Source organism: Triticum urartu, chromosome 3A (assembly GCF_056163025.1).
Source record: "Triticum urartu cultivar PI428250 chromosome 3A, HENAU_Tu73, whole genome shotgun sequence".
Lineage (NCBI taxonomy): Eukaryota > Viridiplantae > Streptophyta > Magnoliopsida > Poales > Poaceae > Triticum > Triticum urartu.
In genome coordinates, this window is record NC_141875.1 from 1926293 (window position 1) to 1949409 (window position 23117).

The window sequence follows — 23117 nt, forward strand, 5'->3', positions numbered from 1 at the left end:
AGTCTACAAGCTCAAAATAGCTGAATATCCAGTTCTAGTTTAACTAAAGCAAATGCTTAAATGCAGTAGTAGTTCTAATTAAATATCACTATCCAACAAAGTATTAAGATTGTAATAGCACATTCGTATTACTTGTCCTATTTAACTGCACAGGGTTGCTCAATCAAATCTTAGTTCAGTTGCATATGAGTTGCTCGATGTTGAATGTGTTGATACATTTGAACAAACTCATCAAATTTGGCTAGATTTTGCTCTGACAGTACGATAGGATTACCCATGTTATCAAATTGAAGAGCTACGATAACATCCTCACCCTAATCCACCACGATCATGTTGTGCATGATTACACAACATGTCATCACCTCCCAAAAGGTCTCCGGATCTCATTGTTTAGTAGGTCCACGAACAACTGCACAACATACTTGCAGAACTGCAAATGCCCTCTCAATATCCTTTCTAGCTGCTTCTTGTCTTTGGCCAAAGTGAGACTTTGGCCAAGTGGGTCAGAGATGGTCTTGACAAAGGTAACTCATGGAGCATAGATACCATCAACCAAATAGTATCGCATGTTGTATTCATATCCATTGACAGAGTGGCAAGTAGGAGATTCGCCTTTAGTCAGCCTAGCAAGCAATGGTGATTGTTGCAGCACATTGATTCCACTGTGAGACCCGGGCATACCAAAGAAAGCGTGCCAAATCCAAAGATTTTGTAAGTGCAACTGCTTCAATAATGATGGTAAGCTTCTTAAAATGATCTTGAAATTTGCCTTGTAGAGCTTCAAGACAGTTGTTCCATCTCCGATGCATGAAGTCAAGAGATCCAAACAAACCTGGCCACCATCTAGCTTTAGACATTGCCAAGATCCTGTCTGTGTCTACGACAGTTGGTTCTCTCAGGTACTGAGGTCCAAACACTGAGACCACGACAGTAGGAAATCTTACCATGTCATCTCCGCATTGCTCTTACACATCTATAGGTATTCATCCCATGAATTAGCGGCAGTGCCATAAGCAAGCATCTATAGTGCAGTCGTGCACTTCTGGTAACTAGAGAACCATATCCTTCCCACGACATCCTTCTTTAAGATGAAGTAATCATCAAAGGGCTGGACGCCATAGAGCCGATCGAAGACATTTTTCACATCCAAAAGAGCCAACCAAAAATATCGGCGAATAGGTATCGCGGGCAAGGTAGTCGTCCAACAGCATCAAATGGCCGCACGCCCTGTTGCGGTTGAGCACTCGATGACCCTGGGTCGATCCATAGAATTTGACAACATGCTCTTCGGCACGCTTCGCGTCTGACCGCCTGCATCATCGGTGTCTCATCTGTGGAGTCTTTTGTCGGACAAGCCATCCAACGACTCAACATAGTGCTCATATATGTACTTCATATCTAAACACATTGTTTTAAAGAAGAAGGGATAAAACAAATTAGCACATGCGTTTCAATGAACACTTGTCAGGCTTAGTACGTAGTACCGTAGGGTCGGATGGTACCTGTGCGGCGGATGGAGGGGAGGTGTGGAAAAGCGGCATGAAGCCTGGGTGTAGTGTTGGAGGATACGGAGTCGTCCAGTTCAGGGAAGGGTGTGGCGGGCTGGTGGAACAGCAGAGGAAGCAAGCGAGAAAGTGGATGCAGAGAAAGATGGGAGGATGGGGATGTGGGATCTAGGAGGCTCTTTGTGTGGGCCAGTGGTGTCAGAGTCCTACGTGGTTGCTGTCTAGACTCGTGTAAAGCCCCGTAGTTTGTTTCGTCTTTCCGGAAAAAAGTGCGTCCGAAAAGGTCGGCGGACCCATGCGGACCCACTTTGAATGGCTAAACACGTCCTAACGGCGTAGTCCGGACGGTTGCGGACAGTTTGAGGGTCCGAAAATGCCCTTAGCACTTCTTTCCCTCAAGGGGCTTATTGAGCTTGGATGTTCACACATTTGGCTAGGAGTACTAAGATCATCCCCATGGACAAGACGGCTTTAGTTTGTTAGGACGTTATCTACTCCTGTGGCGATGCTATTCTCACGTAGGATTATCCCACTTTGTTCCCTCTAAAAGGTTGAAAAGAAGATGTGTGGTACTCCCTCTATTTTTATATACAAGGCCACTATGAAATATACATTTTGCATTTATATAAGGCCACCAACAGTAATCGAGGCTAAATTAATGGTAGTTTCTCATACTAACAACCTGTTTAATACTTGCATGCATGCAGTCATAATGACAGTCATCTACTTCCACCATTCAGTTTATTTGCATGCATGCGAAATATTAATGATCCCAGTAAATAAGAAAAAAAGTTGACTTATAAAGCATGCATTAAATTTTACATTGGTACCTGTAATCCGAGGTTGTGGCCTTGTATACAAAAATGAAGGGAGTAGTAAAATACAGGGCGTTTAAAAAACATCGTTACCTTCTCGTGCCCTTGATGTATGCAAAACATAAAACACTGCCAAGACCAAAATGAAGCGTTCTTTGGCACCTACAAAATTATGAATCCGACTATTAATTCCAACATGCATACATAATTTAGCCATGTATACTCTACATCATAAAACAAAACAAAAAACAAAAGAAGAGAGGGGAATGGTGGAGCCATGCTCGGATCCTCTGGTTTTATATAAGGATTTCAACTGAAAAGCAAGCTGGTAGTTAGAGTGTTACTTTTGCATTCCCTGCTTTCTGCCAGGTTGATTCGGACCCAAATTGAAACTTTCCTCATGCACATGTGATCAGAAGAGATTCGACAAGCACATTTATTTAGAGTATGGTTAATAGTATAGCCAGCAACCGGCTACATAAAGTTGCCATGTCATATATAGTCAACTTAATAGCCATGTATAGTAGCTAGTTACTTAATAGTACTACTTTACTAGTACATGGCCCACCATACATTTTGGCAATAATTCTTGGAGCCGGTGTTGCAGCTGGTTTTTAATGTACAACCCGCTTCGCTTCTCGCTCCTCTTCTCTCTCATCTAATTCAGCAAGAATACAACATTTTAATCTTCACAACGTGTTGATTGTATCGTATTAGACTTGCTCTTACTATGGTCATCACTCGTGTTTCTTTAGTACTATGGCCATCACTTGTGTGTCTTTAGTACAGGGACCCGACAAAAAAACTATGCCTGAGGAGGCACGAAGTCACAATATATTGTAGCGGGTGCTGTAATACCTGTAGGTAGTGAGGTCGTGGAGAGAAACACCTGTGGCACCTGACGCGGTAGCCAACACTGGACGATCTGGGAGGTAATCCATCACACCAGCATTTTGTTCACTGTATCGGTTGAGCCCCTTGATTTCACGGATACATGTCTGTGTTTGCAAATCCCAGATCTGATATTAGAAAATGAAGGAGAGACGTTAATTTGAGATGTGCGGCATGCAACCACGCGATACATCTGATATCATATTTTTTTGTTGAATTAAGAAAATGATCTAGTATTTATACGCGTGCCGTCCCATGTTCTGATCCTGTAACAATGTAGTGCCGCTGATCACCACCCGTGGGATAGTAATCAACACATGCTTGTCCCTCTTCGCACTTGAGGCTGATGACATGAATGGGAAATAAAATTCTCCAGACCTGTGAATGAGAAATAAATAAATTATATTATACGGACAAACAACATTATAGGCCTCCCTTCAAAGAAAAAGAAAACATTATAGGCACGAGCACGAAAGAAAAAGGACTAATAATTAACCTTCATTGTGCCATCTTTGGAAACACTGGCAAACGTGTTGACATCATGCGGATTAAACATGACTTGGTTTACCCGGTCCGAGTGCCCAGTGAATATCCGAATGCAAACCCAGCTCTCCTTCCAGTTCCAAAGCTTAATCAGCTGGTCATCAGATGCTGATAACAGAAATGGTTCACTCGGGTGAACGGTGAATGAGGTGACCGCACGACCGTGAGCTTTGAATTCCTTGACTCCCTTCATTGACATGCATTCATACACGTGGATGTACCCATGCCCATCACCCACCACGAACAATTGCTCCGTCGACTGTGCGATGAACCTAACGGAAGCGATGAACCCACCGTAGTCGGAGCTAAGCGCTCTGATGGCATGAGTCAAACCAGGGTAGAATTCATGCTCCCTAATTCTTGTCTGCATCGCACAAAATATCGATACAATTGAAACTGTTGAACATCTTACTTTTCAATGCGTAATATATGATGTGAGGGCCCAGCCCACCAATGCATGCCAAGAAGAATACGGCTCCATCCTACGTATATACCTGGGTCTTGTAGTTCCAAATGACAAGCCATTTGTAATAGGCTGCCAAAAGCCTGCGTTACATGAGGAAACATGGTAGGGGAATAAGGAAAAATACAAAGGTGAGCATGGTTCCACGCGCACCCACGTGAATAGTAAATTCAAAAATATACTAGGAAAACTGAAAAATATTCGGTCGACCATTCTACTCACGTGTGAATTTTCAGAAAAATATTGACACCAGTAGTATTCTTAGTGAAGAAACTACAATTGGGACCTTACTGTACATTAAATAGTGTTTCTTAATATAGCTTCTTTTTTTCATTTTTGCCCAGAATAATAACGATGTAATTGCTTTGTGAAACTTCAAACACGGGTATATCGGTTGACTAAGTATGTTAGAAAAAATATTCAGATTTTTTTAATTTTTCTAGTATTTTTGAATTTACTATTCATAAGGGGTGCGCGTGGAACCATGTTCACCAAATCCGCATCCAATAAGAAAAATACAAAGGTGAACATTGTTCCACGCGCAATAGCTGGATGACACGTTATGCACTTATTTTTTTTATTTACAGTTCTCATGACCGATCATTGTTCTAGTTGTCCATTGTAGTTAGCCTCCGGGGAGGAAGAAAGGCAGACCCCTAGGCGTTTCTTCTTTTAGAAACAATGGCTCCTCCAGCCTGGTTTTGTGGAGAGGGTCACTGACATTTGGTGGCAGGCAATGGAGAGGCCACCCCACTGTTATGGGCCGTTATGGCACAAGATCAATGGTTGGCAACATAGCATTCGACGCCTACGACATCACCTCAGTGGTTGGGGAGTGAATGTAGGTAGCATCTAGAGAAAAAGGCTTTAGTGGCCGAAGTCCCAACATGGACCTTAAAGCCGGTGTTGTTGGTGTCTCGATGAATGGATGGGCATGGAGATATGAGATCGAAGACGATCTAACCTTCCCAGCTTACTGCAAGGAGTTGTACGGGTAGCAGAGGGGAACATAACAATGGATTCTAGAGGGTGATGCCAGCACCGCATTCTTTCATGCGCTCGCTAACGGGAGAAGGAGAAGATGTTTGATTTGGTACCTTAGGAGTGGGAACAGAATCATTTCCCATGACCGGGAGCTCTGGAACCAAATTTATGAATTCTACCGCGAGCCTCTCGGGACTGCAGAACCTGGATGGGCACATATCTCGGCAACAATAGGAGTTTGGTGGCTCCATTTTCCCTACAAGAAAATACATGTCTCTAGACGAGATTAAGACGGACATGGCTCCCTGTCAAAATGGACTTCCGGTGATTTTTTTATAGGAAATTCTGGGCGCTGGTAGGCCCTCAGAAGTTTAGCTTGCTGGATGATTTCACATGGGGCCTAATTGATATTAAGAGACTTAAATAAGGGGTGTTAACCTTTTTGCCGAAGTTGAATGGAGCGGATGGCATTCGGCAATACAGACCGATTACATTGATCAATGTCAGCTTTAAGTTACTGGTAAAGAGTTTTGCCTCCAGATTGGTGCGGGTGGCCCACAAGATGATCCACCCTAACCGGACAGTGTTTATCCGTGGTAAGAGTATCCTCCATGGGAATGTGGTTTTGCATGAAAGTGCTACGTGAGATCAAATGCTCTCGAGGGGAGACATTAATTTTCGCTTGACTACGTTAGATTGGAATTTATCGATGAGGTACCAGATGGACTAGTTGTATGATGTAACTAGTAAACGGAGGTAACATTAACAGTGAGATAGGAGTACTCTTTAGAAATGTGAGGGGGGGGCGGGGGGGGTGGGGGGTCGATCCGTTGGATGATCCGCTATTCCCCCTCTTATTTAATACTGTGGCCGATGCTCTGACAGCAAAGCTCCAAGGCAGCAAGCCATATTTTGGTAGTGGAGGCCAGGGTGGTACTTGGAGGGCTCTCTCATCTACAATGTGTGGATGATACACTCATTCTCAAAAATGTTTCAAAAGAGTGTTTTGTGTAATGCAGATGTACTATACAAAGCACTTTTCTTTCAACAGAGTGTTTGTGTAGTCCGGCAGAAATATGACGCTGGTGACGTTGCTCAAATTTTGTTGCACTGCACAAAAATACCCAATGGCAGCGCCTTTAGCTGGTACCATTGCACCAGCTATCGACTCAAAATTGCACTAGATTGGGGCCTATGATATAAAGTCATGGCGATTGCAAACTAGCTATCTCCATTTCATTTATGTACATCCAAGTTAATATACTTATTCAAACATATTTGTAGCAAGCCAGATAGTCATGGTCAACTAGATATCTGAAAATGATCTATGGTCTAGACATGAAGAGATGAGATGGGTACGTTGTATCTACTTTACGATGGCAATGATGTACATGTACACAAGTTAAAAATGTTGAAATGAAATATTGATGATATACATGCAATAATGATACTATTTGTATGTAAGGCTATGAAATGCAAATGTATGTGTGTATGGGATGATATGCAATGTTCATACTGTTTTGTATGTGATGCTATGAAATGCAATGTTGGTGATGTAATCTATCTCTGGATGAGGCAGTGTAATCGGGGCTGCACTACTAGAATAGTGTGCTAGCAGTGCAGCCCTAGTTACCAAGGTCACCACAAGTACACCAACCGCCCAGAGTGTACCGTCGGTCAGTACTAGCTTGTTTCGTGTTGCCCCATCAACAATCACCATTGACCAAATGGCCGACCGGTCAGTGATGACTAGTCATCACTCACAGGTGAGGTAGTCCGCTAGTGATGAGGTAGTCATCACTGACGGGTCGCCAAATGGTGAGTGATGATAACTTTTTGTCATTGGTGTTGATGGACCTATAGTAGCATGAGTCCCTCATTCCAGAAGCGTGGGCCATCCAGGAGCACACATATGCCTTCAATAAGGTGTTTTTTGAGGCGGCTCCTAGTAGGGGGTGCCCTTGCCCCTAATTTCTTGCCCATGGAGTTGAGGGTCTTAGTGATATTTCCCAAACGTATGTACTTTTTCAGAAACTTTTGCTTCCGTTTTCTACTCTAATTTATGCGATTTGAATGAATCTAACCCGGACTGGCGCTATTTTCATCAGAATTGCTATGGTCTTATTTTTGTGTAGAAATAAAAGTTCTCATATTGAGCTAAAAATTTACGAAGAATATTTACAGAATATGTAAAAAATATTGGCGAAGAGAACTACTGGAGGGGGGGCACCCAGGAGCCACGAGCTCAGGGGGCGCGCCGTGTGAGCTTGTGGGTCCACATTCCTCCGTTAGCCCTAACTCCAACTCCATAAGTACCGTCTCGCGGAGAAAAAAAATCAGAGATAAGGAATCATTAAGTTTTACGATACGGAGCCACCGCCACCTCCTGTTCTTCATCGGGAGGGCTAATCTGGAGCCCGTTCGGGGTTCAGAAGGGTGGATACGTGTTATGATCTACATACCCTAAGGTGACAATAATTGGATTATTTTCGGTGAGGACCATAGTATGAGCAGTTCTTGTGTTCACTATGTCTTAATCCTTTATTCCGGTTCGCTATTAAAAAGACGCCTTAATATCCATTAGATTTCCTTATGGACCCACTGCCGTGGGAGGGTAGGACAAAAGATGTCATGCTAGTTCTTATTATAAGCACGCATGGGTATATACGGAACACATGCCTACATTACATTGATGAATTGGAGCTATTGTGTGACTGATATATGACTGTTATATGATGAATATCATCCAACATCCAACATAAATATCCATCGCTCGTTCAATGCCTGCGCTTTTGTCATATTGATCTTCGCTAAGTTACTTTTGTTGTGGCTGCCGTTACAATCACTACAAAACTTCTACTGTTACTATTACTATTGCTATTTTTATTACTGCAATCAAACTATCATACTACCGCGCTAATAGACACTTTGCCGCACATATTTAGTTCTCCGGGTGTGGTTGAATTGACAACTCAATTGCAAATAGTCAAAATATTATTTGGCTCCCTTTGTGTCGAATCAATAAATTTGGGTGAAATACTACCCTCGAAGACTGTCGCAGTCCCCTATACTTGTGGGTTATCATTTACGCCCTCGAGAATGAGGCCCTCGCCCTTCCTCTTTTTAAGTGGAAATTTGGGCAGCCTTGGCATACTGGAGAACAGGCTCAACCCTTGGCCAAGATGGCCAGGACTTCTTTGTTGGGATGCTTGATATGTCTTGAAATAATTTTGGGGTCATCTCCCTTATTCCCAATGTTGTTGGGGCCACCGACATTATGCATTTTAGGCCTGTTACTGTGATCAACACCCTTCAGCGCGTATTTACGAAGGTGTGCACAATGCACCTGGCTCCGATCACTGGTAGGGTGATCCACACCCAGCCAGTCAACCTTTCTCTGAGGTCAGGATATCTTCGATAGGGTGCTCGTGCTTCACGAGCTTGTCCCCAAAGTCAAGTCAACGAAACGAAGGGGGGGGGATCTTCCTTAAACTTGTCTTCTAGAAAGCATATAACCACCTGGAGCTCTTATTCCTTCGTCAGGTCCTAAAGCGGAGGGCCTTTGATGACTACTGAATCATCTGGGTGATGCAACTTGGATCCAGTGGTAGTACGACCATTAACATAAATGGTGTTCTAAGCCCTTGCTGTTGGAAAGATGCCCTAGAGGCAATAATAAAAATGTTATTATCATATTTCCCCATTCATGATTAATGTTTATTATCAATACATTCTATAATTGTATTGACCAGAAACTCAGATACATATGTGGGTAGATAAACAGACACCCTGTCCCTAGTGAGCCTCTACTAGACTAGGCCGTTGATCAAAGATGGTTAAGATTTCCTAATCATAGACATGAGCTGTCATTTGATAATGGCATCACATCATTAGAAGAATTCTGTGATGGATAGACCCAACTGTAAGCTTCGCATCAGATCGTGTCACTTAGTTTATTTGCTACAACTTGCTTTATGTCAAGTGTCTGTTCCTTAGACCATGAGATCATACCACTCCCGATTGCTGGAAGAATACTTTGTGGATATCAAGCGTCACTTCGTAACTGGGTGATCATAAAGTTTCTCCACAGATATATCGGAAAGTGTTTGTTCGGTTGCATGAATCGAGACTAGGATTCGTCCCTCTGTGTGACGTTGAGATATCTCTAGGCCCTCTCGGTAATACAACATCATGAATGGCTTTCACGGATTTGACTCATGAGTTTGATAACAGCGATATTGTATTACGAAATGAGTAAAGAGACTTGACGGTAACAAAATTGAACTAGGTATGGCCGTTTCTTGTTTCTAGAAGATCTAGGACGGTTTCTGAAGCTTCCATGATCTTGTAAAAGAAAGAAACCCTTTCTATAAGTCATGAAGACGTGGACCAGAAGACTAAGAAACTACACAATCTATTGATTGACTGAAAAACCCAAGCTGAGTAATGATGAATGATATTTTTACACTCATTTCAAGCTCGTTTAAACCGGCATATTTCATTAAAAGAGAGATATTTGCTCCGATGTTGCCATTAATGACTAATGAATGCAAAGGATTCCACAAATCCTCTCTTTACTATTTTTTCATAGGAAATGGGCTGAAAAGGGAAGATATCACGTGGGAGAAAGGAAAGGAAGGGAAATGGAGAAGAAAAAAATCACCAGGAGGCGTCAGAAGGCCACCAGGGAGAAAGACGACATTCCATGCGACCGCACGCGCTCGTATGAGCGGTCGTTTGGCATGGAAACCAAGGCAGGTCGTGCACCTAAACAAATTTTATTAAGGGGACCCCGTCAAAATGTCAAGAGAACGAGCAAAGGAGGAGCGTGGATCACAACCACAACCCATTCATCACCATCTTCATCCACAAACCCTAGCCGCTGCCATCTTCACCTCCATAGCCATCTCAGAAATCATAGCCCTCTCTCATCTAGTTCATACTTGTAATCGTGCATCACACAAGGCATCTATTGTAAGACATATTGCAATCAATCAATCTCAACATGTGTTCTTCAGTGATCTTTTCTCGCGATCTGATCTCCATGTGTGAGTAGTCCGGTAAGGTATGTGGTGAGGCATGAGACTTGCAGGCCCAGGAATTTGGTGAAGGGGTCGATGGAAGTCTTTGACACAACGTCTTGTATGTGTAAAATAAAATTGCATCGTGAAGTATCTCTTGTCTTGCCCGCGATCTTCATCCCTGTAGGTACACAGAATCATGGAGATTGAGCACCGGTGAGATCAGGGGCAAGGGGACCGTGAAGTTTTATATCAAACACCGGTGACAGTAAGGTTTAGTTGGGTAACATGGATGATATCCTTGGGGATTCATGAGGTGTAGTCATTGAACGCCCAAAGCTTTTGTCAGATATTATTATCTTAATTATCGGGGCAACCCCGCGAGATAGAGAGGGCCTTCGGTAGGACAACTGATTCTTGATGCAGGACTCATGTCGGTCAAGGTGTAATTTGGACACATCCCCATCCCAAACGAAGCAAGCACCTCTTGATGGGTGACTTCCTAAGCACAAACTAATATCATTTTTTATCCCAACACCAATACATGGTTGTGAGCATTAAGACCTCATCACTATACCTTCTTTTTAATATAAGTGTTTGAATCACAATTTGCTTGTTGATTTGGTCAAAAGTTGGATTTGACACTTTGACAAAAGCTTGCTAGAGACCATCGCTTCAAGGGAATCTTCCACTCGTGGGTTCGATACCCAGGATCACATCTAGGTAAATAGGTGTGGGATACCCTTTCTTGTTCGAATACCGGATTAATAAAAAGGAGATATCAAGTAACTTGTTGGAATGACCGCTCCAGCTCTGGGCAGTCTGATCCTACATATCGCCGGACAAAAGGAATTGCATACGGGATTAATTGAATCCTCAACATCGTGATTCAAGCGATGAAGATCTTCATTGAATATGCGAAAATCAATATGGGCATCTAGGTCCCACTAGTGATTATTGATCGGAGAGGTGTCTCGCTCATGTGTGCATGATTTACGAACCCGTAGGGTCACACACTTAACGTTCGGTAATGCTAGGGTAGTATTGGGATATTCATACGGTGAAGTACAAAAGTAGTTCGGAGTCCCGGATGGGATCCGGGACATCACAAGGAGCTCCCGAATCTTCTAGGGGCAAATATTAATAAATGGGAAAAGTTCGGAGGTATGCCAGGAGTGTACTAGAGGTACCGAAGGGTTCCAGAGGTCCACTTGCCTTGGGGGCCAACATGGGCTGTAGGAGGGAACCCTGGTCTGCATGGCCAGGTGCACCAGCCCCTACAAGGTCTATGCGGCTGGGCTAGGGCAAACCCTAGGAGATGCGGAGCATCCTACGGACATCACCATGTCAAGAGTCCATTCGGCAAGTGACACGTGCGACATCTACTTCACATACATAAAGGTTAATCATCTCCTTTACACGTTTTCACTTGACCCCTTCGAGGATGGTATACTACTTGACATTCCTCTCGTGTACATGCATAGGTATTACCGAAGCTTCATCGATGACGAGGAGGAGTTCAAGCACAAGAGAACATCTACACCATCCAAGAAGGGAGAAGGAGGAGGAAGAGGGACCCCAAGACGCGAAGCACCGGAGACCTTGGACCGCCCCGGCTGCACGGCCTCCTATGCCCCGGGTGCTCGGACCCCCGGCCCCCAAAGGGTGCGGCCCCTGACCACCCCGGGTGCCCGGGCTTTCACCACCGGGTGCCCGCACCCCGACCCCCCGGGTGCCCGCACCCCGACCCCCTGGGTGCCCGCACTCCTACCCTCGGGTGCCCGCACCCTCAAGTGGCGCTACCCCGGGTGCCTGGACATCACCCCTGGGTGCCCGGCTTCGTCATCCCAGCGGCCCCCGGGTGCCCGGACTTCACCCCTGGGTGCCCGGCTTTGTCATCCAGCGGCCCCCGGGTGCCCGGACCCCTTTACCCCGGGTGCCCGGACCCCTCCCACGATGCCTGCATGCATATTGGGTTAAAATGACCCTTGTACCTCTTTTCTCCATTATTTCGTCCCTAGACTATAAGTACCCCTCCCCTAGCTCATTTAGAGGGATAGCAAAGTATATGTGAGATATTGAGAGAGTTTTTCTCATCTTCCTGCCCTTGGAGATCATGTCCTCCTAAGGGAGAAGATCCTCTTGTGGATATCAAGACCCCATCTAGGGAAGAATCCCCATCATTAGATCATCAAGACCTCCCTCCTCATAGGATTGGGATGAACTAGTTACCTCTTGTATCTTCTTGTGTTGGATTTGGACCCTTGTATCTCTCTTTGTGTGATTGGATCTAGTCAATTTGAGTGTTTCCCCTCTCTTGTGTTCTTCGTGTTCTTGGGGATTTCCCCTCCAATTCGTGAAAGATCTCCATCGAGGGTTCCACCCTACAACATCTTGGTATCATGAGCCATGGTATCTCACGAAATTGGAGCCCCCCTCGTTCTCTAGCCTAATTTTGTTGTGTTTCTCACGAAAATTTCCCACCAAAAATAGCCCCAATTTTTTTTGTGATTTGTTCGCTTGATTAGGTTTTGTTGGATTTGATCCATGGATTTGCCTGGTTTCAAGTGCATCTTGCCTTCCCCCATCCATCTCCATCTTTCCCTCCACGAAATCCACCAATTTCTCCCATTTTCCCATAAATGTTCGCCCAAATCCGTGACTCCCGGGCACCCAGACCACCCCGTCCAACCCCGCTGACCACCCCGGGTGCCCGCTCCCTCGACCCCTGGGCACCCGCACCCCCTCGAATCAGCCCACCAACAAAAACCGTTTCGGCCATAACATTCACCCCCGGAGTCCGATTTTGACGTTCTTTAGCTCGTTGAGTAGCTATTGACATCCCCCATCCATCTGGATAGGTTCCAACACCATTTGACTTCATCAAAATTTTGGCATTTCAGCATCTTTGCCTCGGCCATCCACTATATCATCCGCAAAACCACCATAGCTTTCCGCAACCAAACCCTTTTGGTTCCATATAGCATTTGTGGTTGCTTGAGGGGTTACTTGAGTCTCCTAAGGTGTTTTGGCTACTTAGAGATGGTCGCTTCGTCATCAACCACCACCGCCACTTCCGCATTGCTAACTCCGGAACCACCTACGCTTTCCGCTACCACCATTTGAAATTCTCCTTTGAGATTTTGAGTTTGCAGTTTTTCCCGTTTCCTAGGTTGTTTCGGCTACCTAGGAACGGTTCGACATCGACAACACCGCCGCTCACCTTCGACAAGGACTCGACATCGACCACTTCACCAATTTGACACCCTAACCGTAAGCAAGAACGATAACCTCTATACCATCTTGGTATCGTGGTATCCCATCATTGTACATTCTTGCCTTTACATTGTTAACCCCTTAGCCCATTTTGCGTCACTTGCCTATTGAGACTAGCCATTTAAGTGTTGTTGGCAACGTTACATGTGCACATTAGTGATCCGATCATCTAGGTATCATCATATTGAAGGAAATATGCCCTAGAGGCAATAATAATGTTATTATTTTTATTTCCTTATATCATGATAAATGTTTATTATTCATGCTAGAATTGTATTATCCGGAAACATAATACTTGTGTGAATACATAGACAAACCAAACGTCACTAGTATGCCTCTACTTGACTAGCTCATTAATCAAAGATGGTTATGTTTCCTAACCATAGACATGTGTTGTCATTTGATTAACGGGATCACATTATTAGGAGAATGATGTGATTGACATGACCCATTCCATTAGCTTAGCACCCGATCGTTTAGTATGTTGCTATTGCTTTCTTCATGACTTATACATGTTCCTATGACTATGAGATTATGCAACTCCCGTTTGCCGGAGGAACACTTTGTGTGCTACCAAACGTCACAACGTAACTGGGTGATTATAAAGGAGCTCTACAGGTGTCTCCAAAGGTACATGTTGGGTTGGCGTATTTCGAGATTAGGATTTGTCACTCCGATTGTCGGAGAGGTATCTCTGGGCCCTCTCGGTAATGCACATCACATAAGCCTTGCAAGCATTGCAACTAATGAGTTAGTTGCGAGATGATGTATTACGAAATGAGTAAAGAGACTTGCCGGTAACGAGATTGAACTAGGTATTGAGATACCGACGATCGAATCTTGGGCAAGTAACATACGGATGACAAAGGGAACAACGTATGTTGTTACGCGGTTTGACCGATAAAGATCTTCGTAGAATATGTAGGAGTCAATATGAGCATCGAGGTTCCGCTACTGGTTATTGACCGGAGACGTGTCTCGGTCATGTCTACATTGTTCTCGAACCCGTAGGGTCCGCACGCTTAAGGTTTCGATGACAGTTATATTATGAGTTTATGAGTTTTGATGTACCGAAATTAGTTCGGAGTCCCGGATGTGATCACGGACATAACGAGGAGTCTCGAAATGGTCGATACATAAAGATTGATATATTGGACGGCTATATTCGGACACCGGAAGTGTTCCGAGTGATTTCGGAGAAAACCGGAGAGCCGGAGGGTTACCAGAACCCTACCGGGAGAAGTAATGGGCCATATGGGCCTTAGTGGAGAGAGAGAGGGGCAGCAAGGGTGGGCCGCGCGCCTCCTCCCCCCTGGTCCGAATTGGACTAGGAGAGGGGGGGGGGCGCCCCCCTTTCCTTCTCCTTCCCCACTTCCTCCCCCCTCCTTGTAGGAGTCCTACTCCTACTAGGAGGAGGACTCCTCCTGCCTATAGGGCCGGCCGGCCTCCTCCCCTTGCTACTTTATATACGGGGGCAGGGGGCACCCCTAGAGACAAGTTGATCCACGTGATCATATTCTTAGCCGTGTGCGGTGCCCCCTTCCACCATAATCCTCGATAATATTGTAGCGGTGCTTAGGCGAAGCCCTGCGACGATAGTACGACAAGATCGTCACCACGCCGTCGTGCTGACGGAACTCTTCCCCGACACTTTGCTGGATCGGAGTCCGAGGATCGTCATCGAGCTGAACGTGTGCTAAAACTCGGAGGTGCCGTAGTTTCGGTGCTTGATCGGTCGGGCCGTGAAGACGTACGACTACATCAACCGCGTTGTGCTAACGCTTCCGCTGTCGGTCTACAAGGGTACGTACATCACACTCTCCCCTCTTGTTGCTATGCATCACCATGATCTTGCGTGTGCGTAGGAATTTTTTTGAAATTACTACGTTCCCCAACAGTGGCATTCGAGCCTAGGTTTTATGTGTTGATGTTATATGCACGAGTAGAACACAAGTGAGTTGTGGGCGATATAAGTCATACTGCTTACCAGCATGTCATACTTTGGTTCGGCGGTATTGTTGGACGAAGCGGCCTGGACTGACATTACGCGTACGCTTACGCGAGACCGGTTCTCCCGACGTGCTTTGCACAAAGGTGGTTAGCGGGTGACAGTTTCTCCAACTTTAGTTGAACTGAGTGTGGCTACGCCCAGTCCTTGCGAAGGTTAAAACAGCACCAACTTGACAAACTATCGTTGTGGTTTTGATGCGTAGGTAAGATTGGTTCTTGCTTAAGCCCGTAGCAGCCACGTAAAACTTGCAACAACAAAGTAGAGGACGTCTAACTTGTTTTTGTAGGGCATGTTGTGATGTGATATGGTCAAGACATGATGCTAAATTTTATTGTATGAGATGATCATGTTTTGTAACCAAGTTATCGGCAACTGGCAGGAGCCATATGGTTGTCGCTTTATTGTATGCAATGCAATTGCGCTGTAATGCTTTACTTTATCACTAAGCGGTAGCGATAGTCGTAGAAGCATAAGATTGGCGAGACGACAACGATGCTACGATGGTGATCAAGGTGTCTCGCCGGTGACGATGGTGATCACGACGGTGCTTCGAAGATGGAGATCACAAGCACAAGATGATGATGGCCATATCATATCACTTATATTGATTGCATGTGATGTTTATCTTTTACGCATCTTATCTTGCTTTGATTGACGGTAGCATTTTAAGATGATCTCTCACTAATTATCAAGAAGTGTTCTCCCTGAGTATGCACCGTTGAGACACCACATGATGATCGGGTGTGATAGGCTCTACGTTCAAATACAACGGGTGCAAAACAGTTGCACACGCAGAATACTCAGGTTATACTTGACGAGCCAAGCATATACAGATATGGCCTCGGAAAACGGAGACCGAAAGGTCGAGCGTGAATCATATAGTAGATATGATCAACATAGCGATGTTCACCAATGAAACTACTCCATCTCACGTGATGATCGGACATGGTTTAGTTGATTTGGATCACGTAATCACTTAGAGGATTAGAGGGATGTCTATCTAAGTGGGAGTTCTTTAGTAATATGATTAATTGAACCTAAATTTATCATGAACTTAGTACCTGATAGTATCTTGCTTGTTTATGCTTGATTGTAGATAGATGGCCCGTGCTGTTGTTCCATTGAATTTTAATGCGTTCCTTGAGAAAGCAAAGTTGAAAGATGATGGTAGCAATTACATGGACTGGGTTCGTAACTTGAGGATTATCCTCATTGCTGCACAGAAGAATTACCAGGCCTGCTGCTGGAGCAACACCAGATGTTATGAACGTCTGGCAGAGCAAAGCTGATGACTACTCGATAGTTCAGTGTGCCATGCTTTACGTCTTAGAATCGGGACTTCAACGACGTTTTGAACGTCATGGAGCAGATGAGATGTTCCAGGAGTTGATGTTAATATTTCAAGCAAATGCCCGGATTGAGAGATATGAAGTCTCCAATAAGTTCTATAGCTGCAAGATGGAGGAGAAAAGTTCTGTCAGTGAGCATATACTCAAAATATCTGGGTATAATAATCACTTGATTCAATTGGGAGTTAATCTTCCAGATGATTGCGTCATTGACCGAATTCTCCAATCACTGCCACCAAGCTACAAGAGCTTCGTGATGAACTACAATATGCAAGGGATGAATAAGACTATTCCTGAGCTCTTCGCAATGCTGAAAGCTGCGGAGGTAGAAATCAAGAAGGAGTATCAAGTGTTGATGGTCAATAAGACCACTAGTTTCAAGAAAAAGGGCAAAGGGAAGAAGAAAGGGAACTTCAAAAAGAACAGCAAGCAAGTTGCTACCCAAGAGAAGAAACCCAAACCTGGACCTAAGCCTGAAACTGAGTGCTTCTACTGCAAGCAGACTGGTCACTGGAAGCGGAACTGCCCCAAGTATTTGGCGGATAAGAAGGATGGCAAGGTGAACAAAGGTATATGTGATATACATGTTATTGATGTATACCTTACTAATGCTCGCAGTAGCACCTGGGTATTTGATACTGGTTCTGTTGCTAACATTTGCAACTCGAAACAGGGACTACGGATTAAGCGAAGATTGGCTAAGGACGAGGTGACGATGCGCGTGGGAAATGGTTCCAAAGTCGATGTGATCGCGGTCGGCACGCTACCTCTACATCTACCTTCGGGATTAGTATTAGACCTAAATAATTGTTATTTGGTGCCAACGTTAAGCATGAACATTATATCTGGATCTTGTTTGATGCGAGACGGTTATTCATTTAAATCAGAGAATAATGGTTGTTCTATTTATATGAATAATATCTTTTATGGTCATGCACCCTTAAAGAGTGGTCTATTCTTATTAAATCTCGATAGTAGTGACACACATATTCATAATGTTGAAGCCAAAAGATGCAGAGTTGATAATGATAGTGCAACTTATTTGTGGCACTGCCGTTTGGGTCATATCGGTGTAAAGAGCATGAAGAAACTCCATACTGATGGGCTTTTGGAACCACTTGATTATGAATCACTTGGTACTTGCGAACTGTGCCTTATGGGTAAGATGACAAAAACACCGTTCTCTGGTACTATGGAGAGAGCAACAGATTTGTTGGAAATCATACATACAGATGTATGTGGTCCGATGAATGTTGAGGCTCGTGGCGGATATCGTTATTTTCTCACCTTCACAGATGACTTAAGCAGATATGGGTATATCTACTTAGTGAAACATAAGTCTAAAACATTTGAAAAGTTCAAAGAATTTCAGAGTGAAGTTGAAAATCATCGTAACAAGAAAATAAAATTCCTACGATCTGATCGTGGAGGAGAATATTTGAGTTACGAGTTTGGTGTACATTTGAAACAATGCGGGATAGTTTCGCAACTCACGCCACCCGGAACACCACAACGTAATGGTTTGTCCGAACTTCGTAATCGTACTTTACTTGATATGGTGCGATCTATGATGTCTCTTACTGATTTACCGCTATCGTTTTGGGGTTATGCTCTAGAGACGGCCGCATTCACGTTAAATAGGGCACCATCAAAATCCGTTGAGACGACGCCTTATGAACTATGGTTTGGCAAGAAACCAAAGTTGTCGTTTCTGAAAGTTTGGGGTTGCGATGCTTATGTGAAAAAGCTTCAACCTGATAAGCTCGAACCCAAATCGGAGAAATGTGTCTTCATAGGATATCCAAAGGAAACTATTGGATACACCTTCTATCACAGATCCGAAGGCAAATCTTTTGTTGCTCTTCCTCGTGTCCCGGTGTTGCTCGCTTTGTGGTGCCACTCGGCCCAAGGGCTGGGAAATCACACTGCATTGGGGCTCAGCGGCGTGTCTCCGATGCGGGTGACGGCAGGGTTCGACGAGTGGCGTCTTGTGGCTCGGCGAATGCACGTGATGGTGGTGTGGTTCTATCCTAGATGGCGTGCCATGGGACGGTTTGTTTGGCTGCGGCGCGAAGGACGGTGAAAGCCGTGCTTGGATTATTTTTGGGCCGACGATGGCGACGTCTTTGGGCATCATTACGTTGTCGAAGGTGTCGTTGATGCCATTCTCATCTACCTACCTACTGCTTCGAGGGAAACCCTAGGTTACGGTAATCTTGGATCAGACGATGACGTCAATGGTGTCTTTTTTCTCTCTTGGGAGCATTGTCTTGGAGCTGCATCAGTGAGGTGGGCCAGTGGATGTTAGTAGGTTCGTGTTGTGGGGGACGCTTCCATGTCTCACCGGTGCTCTGTTTTGGGTGGCTGAAGCATTGAGCCGTAGCATGGGTGGTGACGTCGCAATATGAAGCTGGTGTGTGGCAATTTTCCGGTGAGAATCACAGCCTTAACAGGACAGTGACAACTCGTGGTGTATTGTCTGGGATGTCCAGATTTATCATTGAGAGACACTGGTGATGGAAGCATGGAATTGCCAGATTTTCTGTAGGGTGGGATTCCGGTGATGACGTACTCTCTCTCCCTGCGATCAATGGCTCCGTGATGGGCTATTTGCTTGGTGTGTGCATAGTTTACGGCTTGTGTATATTATGTCTGGGCCATATACGCTTACATCATTTTTGGTGGCTACAACTGCTTGACGTGGATCAATGTTGCTTTTCATTCCTTTCATCCGCCTAGACATAGCGTTGGTCTTTTACGGCTTTGCTATTTGCTGTCGTGATTTTTATGTGTGTGCGTTGATATTGGGGATGTGCATCCTAGATATGAGGAGGCCGGATGTATGCTCATTGTGTTTTGTATCCCCACCAGCTCATCTGTTCATCCACACCAGGCTTCAGAGGTCCGCCCGTTCAAGAATACTGGCCACGTCAATAATCTCCTTCTTTTGCATGCATCGGTCGTGAGCAGATGCAACTGCTACAGGATATGATTTCAGTTGAATTCGTGCAGGACATATAGAGTCGGAGGCAGGACGTATAGAGTCGGAGGCTAGCTATATGTGTATACCTTGGAACTCGACAAACACAATGGTGCTGTGTGGTGCTTAGCGGTCGCCGAGGCACACAGCAGCACTTATGGCATACGGTAGCGCAGTGTGGTCAGGCGAAGACCAATCGACGACCGTTTATGCAGCAGGAGGATGCAAGGTCATGGGGAGTCTAATAGGAAATTACTAAACTCCAAGGTTGAATCATATTGGCTGTTGGATCAACTTAATAATACTCCTTAAATTCGGTAATATGATGTACCGTAAAATATCTCGACTTCCTTTACCTTCGTATTTCTTGTATGGATCTTTGGTTGGTTGCTTTATCTATAATGCAAGGCTAAGGCCTGGTTTCTGAAGTGATTAAGTGTATGACACTTTGTACACACAACAAACAATAAATACCGCTAGAAGCTTGAACTCACCAAGGCTCTGTAGGGTGCACATCCGTTGAGCTTAGTGCAGCGTAATCACCCTCACAGAGTATGACCTGAAGTAAGCATGGTAGATCAAAACATGTGCCGTATCAGGCCGAAGACAGAAAAGGTGAAATATACGGAAAGAAAGTATCAGAGAATATCCTAGCTAGCATCTACTTGATCACATTCAAACCTCAGATGTCTTCTCACACGTTGTTGCACAGATGGCATTTAGGGTAACCTCACGAAATCCACGGCTGTTTTCTTTTCTAGCATCCTTAAAATACGTCTCAAACGAAACATCCGACGACAGTACTTCCCCTAGGATAGTCTCTATTACCATGTCAAGCACGCTCATGTTGGTCGGTGGCTGCTCTACTTGTTTCATCGATACAAAGAAGGTGTGTGTGGACCTTGGTGGCACAACACCGGATACATCTCTCAGATAACGGCCTGCCTCCGGGAGTTTTGTGACACACCTCACGGACACATGCTGATCATCCATGTTATTAGCTACATGAAATGGGCAGGACATAATCTTATTCGGCCCAAAACAGAAGTGGATCTGGAGGGGATGGACATCTATCATCTCAGAGTCCTTGACCACGCAAGTGCTGATCTGCATGCAAGAAGAAAGCCACGAGGTTAACTGCAATAAAATGGTTTCGACGCAAGCAAAGACGGGGTGCATCATACCACCCGTCTATGCCACGATCAAAGTTACGAAAAATTAATAGCCATTGGCATAACATTTTCAGGTCAGAAGCATCAGTAATATATATATGTTCAAGCTTGACACTTGTTTTTGTAGGATGGGAAAACAATAAAAACGACTACAATCATAAAAGAAAAAAAGATTGTGGTATTTCTGATCGTACCTGGTCAACTAATGCCCCATGATAGTTTTCTTGTGTCTCTGTCTCAGTTAGCATATTAACAATATCCCCTATAGTTGGCCTTTTCTGCCGATCGGTCTCCAAACAGCTTAAAGCAATTTCCATGCATATATTTACTTGTTCAGAATACGACTCCAACAAATACTCGGACGCTGCTGATTGTAGCCTATTCCTCCAATTCCCATGCACCTGGCAATTCAGAACACATCGAACGTTAGTTTATTAGATTAAAGAAAACAGAGCGCTAGCAGTGACAAATATACGGCTTATCTTAGTTGGTAGACGTAATTCTTACAATCTCAGTGAATTGCTCAGAGGTCATTTCAGCACTTCTGCAGTGGCCTGTAGGACCTGCAATTATCTTTATAACTACAACTCCCAGGCTGAATATATCCAGTTTATTTGAGATTATTCGATGATGTATAAACTCCGGTGGTAAGTACCCACTGCAAGCACGACACAACGGGTATATATGTTACTGGCATTCCCTGTGCCTAACACAAATAGGAATTCTCTGCTTAGAAAATAAAACAGTTCACATGAAGAAAAAGCTTACTGTGTTCCTATAGGACTATTAGTGCTATGAGATTTTTCTTCCTTGAAGAATCTGGACAGTCCGAAATCAGCAATTTTCGGGATCATGTTCTTATCCAGCAATATGTTGGCTGGTTTTAGATCAAAATGAAAAATAGGAGGCTTCAGTTCCTCGTGAAGGTACTTCAAACCATTGCAAATACCCTTGATTATAGCGTAGCGCGTGCGCCAACCATGTCCATTAAATTCGTCTATATAAATAGAGACAATATTAGAATTCTTGAAACATGTATACAAAAAATGAGAAGTTACCATGCTACGTACGTATACAAATCAAGCATCATCACAGATTTACCAAAAAGAGAGTCGCTAAGGCTTCCATTTTCCATAAACTCAAAGCAAAGCGCCCTCTTTGTCACATCAGCAAGAACCTTACTGTTGTTGTACGGCAAATATTCACGTCTTGTTTCATGGCAATAACCAACTAACTGCACGATGTTCTGGTGTTGCAGATTTGCAAGATTGTAAAATTCCTTATCAAATTGCACATCGTCATGTCCTGACATGTCGTGAAGAATCTTTACAGCAAGTTTTTGACCATCTTCCCGCTTCCCCTATTGGACATATACTGTTTAGTTCTCTGATTGCAGGGATATATGTGGCATCCATAAAGCAGAAAATATTACTCAAGTATACTCATACTTGAATAGGCGTAGATTTTTGGAAAATCACATATATATATATATATATATATATATATATATATATATATATATATATATATATATATATATATATATATGCAAGTTGCTCCTCAACAAGAATGATAGAAAACGAATATAAGAAAACGGTGCCATTTCTAATCATATACTTATGAAATTGAGAATGGTTAATCATACCAGGTAAACTTTTCCGTACGAACCGCTGCCAATTACCCGGTCCTGAGAGAAATTATCTGTCATAATTTCCAGTGAATGGAGTGGCACACGGCTTGGCCCATCAGCCATGTTATTGGTTCACCTGGATGTAAAAGCAGAAGAAGCAGGAGCATGTTTACACAGATATAATAAACGTTAGCTCAGATTTCTAAGCAATCTAACTTGTCGGCTCTTTCTTGGTTCTCCGACGGCAATCCAATCGAGCTTTGTACAACGCAGATCTACAGTCGAGCTTTGCACAAAGCAATTACAGCACGACTGCCATACACGCACAAGAGATCGGCGAGGATAAGTAGTAGAGTCAACGGAGAGCACTAACCTGCAGCTGCAGAGGAGGACTTGCAGCGGGGAAATATGAGAGGAGCGCTCAACAAAATGCAAGTGGAAAGAAGGAAGGAAGGGAAACGAGGCGTCTCTTCTCCG

The 23117-nt window shown here is 44.2% G+C and overlaps 1 protein-coding gene across 1 annotated transcript; it reads right to left on the reverse strand.

Moving 5' to 3' along the window:
- Positions 1–2174: 2174 nt before the first annotated feature.
- LOC125526816 (uncharacterized) lies at positions 2175–22763 on the reverse strand. Its single transcript, XM_087545795.1, has 13 exons — positions 22656–22763; positions 22112–22370; positions 21779–22007; positions 21518–21668; positions 21205–21411; positions 20520–20945; positions 20333–20397; positions 4249–4300; positions 3708–4118; positions 3455–3589; positions 3179–3339; positions 2414–2482; positions 2175–2187 (listed from the first exon to the last, which is right to left on the reverse strand). Exons 1-13 carry the CDS (start codon positions 22761–22763, stop codon positions 2175–2177), a joined length of 2286 nt encoding a protein of 761 aa, XP_087401921.1.
- Positions 22764–23117: the final 354 nt, after the last annotated feature.